The sequence below is a fragment of the Camelina sativa genome, chromosome 6 (genome assembly GCF_000633955.1).
Source record: "Camelina sativa cultivar DH55 chromosome 6, Cs, whole genome shotgun sequence".
Classification (NCBI taxonomy): domain Eukaryota; kingdom Viridiplantae; phylum Streptophyta; class Magnoliopsida; order Brassicales; family Brassicaceae; genus Camelina; species Camelina sativa.
Genome location: NC_025690.1, coordinates 5,286,935 through 5,293,133, shown reverse-complemented (window position 1 = coordinate 5,293,133; position 6,199 = coordinate 5,286,935). Strand labels below are relative to the sequence as shown.

The 6,199-nt window shown below is 44.0% G+C and overlaps 1 protein-coding gene across 1 annotated transcript in view; it reads left to right on the top strand.

The window, feature by feature from the left end:
- The window catches only part of LOC109133289, a 2,480-nt gene continuing 2,365 nt past the window's right edge, over nucleotides 6,085-6,199 (top strand). Inside the window, exon 1 of the mRNA XM_019246285.1 lies at nucleotides 6,085-6,138. Coding sequence (XP_019101830.1) covers nucleotides 6,085-6,138 — 54 coding nt within the window. The remainder of the gene's footprint in view (nucleotides 6,139-6,199) is intronic.

The window sequence follows — 6,199 nt, the reverse complement described above, 5'->3', positions numbered from 1 at the left end:
CCAATCGACAAGCAAGAAATGAACGGAAAACTAGACTTTCAGCACCTGTACGAAACGAAGGAGCGAAGCTTGCTTAGTCTCTTACTCGAAGAACGGCCTCCGAGCCTAAGTACGTACCCAATGTAGCTTCTGTTTAATTAGTATTCCTTGTTTGTTTGTACTGATGTGCCTGTATCCCGTCTGTTCTGCTTGGTTCATTGTGTTTTTCGTTCCCCTGGCTTAAAGGACGGAACCACCGAGGAATACCGGTTAGCAGCCCTAGTAGGATGTATATTGTGCTTTGTTCCCTGTCTCTTTCTTTCATCCTCCGAGTAGTTCTCTAAGCCTAATAGGAACATTGCTAGGTCGGTCAGTTTGTGTTTCTTCAGCTTTCCTCTATCTTCCTTCTCTCAATCGTTCAGATATTTGTTTACATCGGTATATGTAATGGACATCTTATGGGTTCTTCTGTAGTAATCTTTCGACAGTTCCCGGTTAAACCTTTACTTTCACTCGGAACATACGGGGTGTTGGCTTCCCTGTAATTTCGTGTAAGGAAGGTTACTAAGTAAGCTAAGTCCTGTCATAAATTAATCCTAGGAATGTTTGTTAGTTGTTAGTAAGGTAAGCCATGTCAGTTGGTAAGAAAGTAATCCCTTCCAGAGTTGTAAGGTTAGTAAGCTTTCCCCGTTTATAGGAATGGGTTTCTAAGCCTAGGAAGTCTAGAAAGTTGTGTTGGATTTCCCTGGTTCCTTGTTCCCCTGTTGCCCTAAGAGAAGGGCTGTTGTGATTCTACGGTTTAGAGCATTTCCAAGATAGCTAGTTAGCTCCTAATAGCTCTTAGTAGATGGCCGGGCACGTCCCAACCACTTTTCTTGATTCCTTACCAGCCTTGATAAATGAAGAAGTAGAGATCCCTATCCAAACCAGATAATCTTTTACCGGAACATACCTTGTTCTATTATACGCCTCAGCCTTTCGCTAATAATACAGCAAAACCAGTAACTGAGTCGACTATAGTAGCATTTGATGCGTCACCTTCCCTATGAAACTCTTGACTTTACAGTAGTTGTGGCATTCACTTCCCTTTCAGAGTCTGATTCCGATGCTAATTATCCATTTGATGGGGAATTGACGGCCCTTTCATTGACAGTAGTTCATTCCACTGAAGAGGGAATGCTTGTAGCTAGACGAAGAGCTTTTGCAACAAAATCATTGACTTTCCTAGGAACCTCATTGACTGATGTCAAGGTTTCTGCCTCAGCAATAACTACTAGAGAAAGAACAGCAACTTTCGTTTACTGATCAACAGACTGGTACAAGTGTTGGAAGAGCTAGAGCGTCTGATGCTATTGAATTCACTTCTGACTGCTTTCAACTAGTAGATAAAGTCTTTCGTTTAGAGCTGATACCACAAGGTTTACTGCAAGGAACAGCAAGGCAAGGAACCAGAAGGGAGATGTACAGGTGCAAAGAGCAAGAAGGAATAAAACCCCCGAGAGTGAGCAGTGGGAGTCAGATCCGAGGGATTGACAAAGAAGTTATGTTGGGAGAGACAGCTTTATGAATAGAAAACACAGTAGGTCGTTAGTCCTCGTTCGGAGAGAGGTCCCCGTCTTTTTCTAGGCCCCTATCAGGGTATAGGCCAGAGCTTGCTTAGAGAGCTTCCTTGTTGGGAAAACACTCGAAACAGAGGTCCGGAAGAACTCGACTAAAAGGAATGAATTGGACTTTCCAATACAGCAACTAAAGAAAGAACAGCTGGCCTTACCGGTGAAGCCTTTACAACTTTCGAGACTTATTCAGCTCCTGCTAAACCATTCGTTACCTCTCCTTCTGTCTTTCTGGCTGGCATAAGAACCTGTCGGAGTCCTCTTACTGTAGATGGCAAGGAATCAGCTATGGAATTCCTATTTCTTCTTTTCCAAGAACAACGACATGCCGTTGAATCTCTTAGAGGAAGGCTAGAAGAGAGTAGCTCATGCCCTAGAAGTCCGATCGTATAATATCCAAATGTTTCCCCGGAGTGGTTCAAGCTTATGTGACCAAAGCTGGAAAGAAAGATTCTTCTAAACTTTACCCAAACCCAATGCCTGACCATTGATGGTAGAGCGGTCAGTATGATGACGGAGAGGTCCTGTCTTCAAATCCTAGGCGGGGTTCCTTAGAATGATCATACTCACGAAGATGGCATCGAAAAGCTAAGGTAAAGGCAAAGCTACTCCACCTTCAATTGTAACTAGCCGGGCATCAGAAAGAGCACGAGGGTAATGCCTGTAAGACAGAAGCACTTCCATTTTATGGGCTCTCCAACTGGCTCAAAATAAGGACTGGGAGGAAAGGAGAAAAAATTTCTCACTCCCGGAAGTTTTGGTAAGGACGTCAAAAATATACGTCCGAGGGTTCAATTCAGTGATCGGATGCCCCCGAACTAAAGTAAAGATTTCATACATATCGAAAAAATAGCTAGATACTATGTGGGACCTCTTTGAGAAGCTCTCACTGTTCATACATTCTTTCTAATTATTCGTTTTACCGGGAATACTATAGTGTAAGATTCATTCCTTTGTTCACAACAATTGCCCGCAAGATGTTTCTCTCTACGTTGGATGATCGGAGATCCACGGATCACTGACAGTATCTTCTTATGGCTAAGCGTCTAAAATACTTGACTATATCGAATATTTCTCTCCTAAAGTGTTTTCCCTTTGTCGGAAACAACCTCAAGCTTGGAATGGATCTTACACTATTGGTTTACCGGCCTACGCGGATCGTACGCAATGTACCTGACCTAGATTGCGAGGCACTACTTGGGCCCTAGCTTCTCGATGCCAATTCCGTAATGAGGCTCTTCTTCGATTAAATTGAGATCTGATTTTCTTCTCTTACTCAATTATCGATTTCTAGATTGAATAGGAATGGGTCAGCACGGTGCAGCGGCAACTGAAATATATCTAAACGGATTGCGTGGTACCCCCGGACCGAAGGAAGGGCTTAAAAAATGAATTGAATCAATGAAATGTTGCTTGGTCTTCACTGAGAACTTGAGTAAGGAGTAGATTCTTTTGAGATAACTCAAAAAAGGCTTTTTTTCTAGGCAATCGACCATTGCATCTGCATTTAACAAAAAGATGGTTCCGCTCGCCACAAGCAAGCCCTTCCCTTTACAGGGAAGCTTTCACCCTTCCCCATCGTGTCGAGTAGCCTCGAATAACTCTCTTCTCCCTCTTTACTTTCGCGTACTCCTCTGTCTCTTTCTTCTGTCCTTTGTCCTTCTCTTCCGAGCAGTAGCAGCAGCGGGAGAGTCGGTAAGTCAATTGAAAGAGATGCTCATCTGCTCTGGTTAACTCGGTAGAGTGGCAGGCGAAATCCGTCTCTCTTTATAGATATAGAATAGGCGGCTAGTCACTTCTTACTCGTGTAGTGAGAAAATCCTTCTTTTTTTCATGATAATAGTTTTTGACTCTTTATTTTGAAGCAAGGTGGATCTATACGGGAACCGGTAAGTAGATAGTTAGAATCGTATTCTTCTTTCTTCTTGATTGTTTGCACGTTTGTATGAGAATAAAGCTCATCTCCTTTGGTAAGCACATATAGGGTATCGAGCCCTCGACGCTTGAGAGGGCCCCGGGGAGCTCTTCTGTGATAGGCTCCGAGTTCCTGACTCTACTAGGCAACTAAGACATTAGATGAGGGAGTTCTTGTCTGTTTAGCGCTCTGTAGTTCATAGATTGGATATTGAACTCTCCGAAGATGAGTCTCCCTCGAGCCTTACTTCCAAGCACTGCTTCTATAGTCAACAAAGAAGTAGGGTTTCAGACTTCGTCATGAGTTTGACCTTCTGTTCTAAGAAAGAATGCCTGAGCTTCTGTAGCGCGAAGACAAGAACTAGTCAATTTATTATCTCCAATCTGGAATAACCTTCTTCCTCCATCCATACACTGACATCAGTTACTGAAAACCGAGATATGGGCATAAAGAAAATAAAACTCTTTGCTTTGAATAGCTATCCCGTCGTACTCAAGGGATGAAGGAAGTGAAGTTGAGTTTCCTGCCTCTATCTTCTAGTTATGTACCTTATAGCCCGCCTAGTCCCCCTTTTGGGAGGAGTAGTGCCAGTAAGGGTAAGACTCTCATATGATCATTCCTAGTTTCCAGCCATCGATTGAGTTGCAGTCCTTTGCTCAACCAGTTACACGCTTGTTGAATTGGACTTTTTTCAAATTGACCCTTCAAGAGTCTTACAGCCAAGTCTTTCTTTGTTTAGTTCAAAGAGGAGTAGAGGGTTTGCTGGGAATTCCTGGTGGAAAAAGATCGTGAAATGGCAATGGCTTTTATTAGTCAGATCCGCCCTTCTCGGTGGTCGTTAGCAGCTGCTATTTGAAATCCATTCCCGCTGCTGTCGTCAACGGTAGAACTCTTCGGGCATCCGTCCGTTCTTGCTTCTGGAGTTCAGGAGTGGATTCGATTCGATCCGATGAGAGAGATCAGTAGGGGTCATCCCCAAGTGGACGAGCAGAAAGAGATCCCTTGGATGACAGGCCTGGGGCGAAAACTCTTCAAAAGTTCTAGCGCTTTCAACCCTCGAACGAAAATTTGATTGATGAAACAGTGGATTTCGCCGGATCTATAGAACAAAATAGTGACTTTTGAGCCAATGATCCCTATCAGTAGTGATTGATTCCCCTTGGAATCTTAAAAGTCCATTTTCTATTAGCCGAGGTTTGCCATATAAAATAAATACCATTGAGCCGGAGTGGACTGCTTTCGAACGACAGGCTTTTAGTTGAAAAGAAGCCTAAGAAAGCGACTGAACATCGCCTTGGGACAGAAAGAGAGAGAAGGGCGAGTGAAGACTTCCAGTTTTATGGAATAGAAGATCCAGATCTTGGAGCACCTAATCAACCAGTTGAGGAAGAGGAACGAAGGTACTCAGCCTCCTGGGGCAAGTGGGAGCGACACACTGAATGAACCAACTCCAATGGAGCAGGATCAAGAAGAAGTTAAGCTACGTAAAAGTGAGCGTGGTAGAATCTCTCGTCGTCGATTTGAGATTGAGGGAGATCCGGGGAATCTTATTCTGTCACCCAAAACGACCACTCCTTCTGTCGGAAAAAGGACTTGCCCTATATTGAAATGAAATCGAAACGAATGGAACGCGACAGAGCACTCCCTATCATCAGGTAGTGCGCGCCATTCAGAACTATGATATCGTCTTCTAGTCTATTCGGCAGGTCCAAGTTGTTTTGGTCTTATAAGCTCAGGTTCTTGAGTTTTGGGAATTTCCTTCCATTGGCCGGTTCAAATTCAATACGGATGGTGCTTCCAAGAGGAACCTTTTCTTGCATGGTGCTGCAACGGGACATTCTGGTAAGTCGGGTGCTGGTGGCCTTTTCCGAGACTGTTCAGGAACATGGATCTATGGGTATACNAATAGTGACTTTTGAGCCAATGATCCCTATCAGTAGTGATTGATTCCCCTTGGAATCTTAAAAGTCCATTTTCTATTAGCCGAGGTTTGCCATATAAAATAAATACCATTGAGCCGGAGTGGACTGCTTTCGAACGACAGGCTTTTAGTTGAAAAGAAGCCTAAGAAAGCGACTGAACATCGCCTTGGGACAGAAAGAGAGAGAAGGGCGAGTCAAGACTTCCAGTTTTATGAAATAGAAGATCCAGATCTTGGAGCACCTAATCAACCAGTTGAGGAAGAGGAACGAAGGTACTCAGCCTCCTGGGGCAAGTGGGAGCGACACACTGAATGAACCAACTCCAATGGAACAAGATCAAGAAGAAGCTACGTAAAAGTGAGCGTGGTAGAATCTCTCGTCGTTGATTTGAGATTGAGGGAGATCCGGGGAATCTTATTCTGTCACCCAAAACGACCACTCCTTCTGTCGGAAAAAGGACTTGCCCTATATTGAAATGAAATCGAAACGAATGGAACGCGACAGAGCACTCCCTATCATCAGGTAGTGCGCGCCATTCAGAACTATGATATCGTCTTCTAGTCTATTCGGCAGGTCCAAGTTGTTTTGGTCTTATAAGCTCAGGTTCTTGAGTTTTGGGAATTTCCTTCCATTGGCCGGTTCAAATTCAATACGGATGGTGCTTCCAAGAGGAACCTTTTCTTGCATGGTGCTGCAACGGGACATTCTGGTAAGTCGGGTGCTGGTGGCCTTTTCCGAGACTGTTCAGGAACATGGATCTATGGGTATAC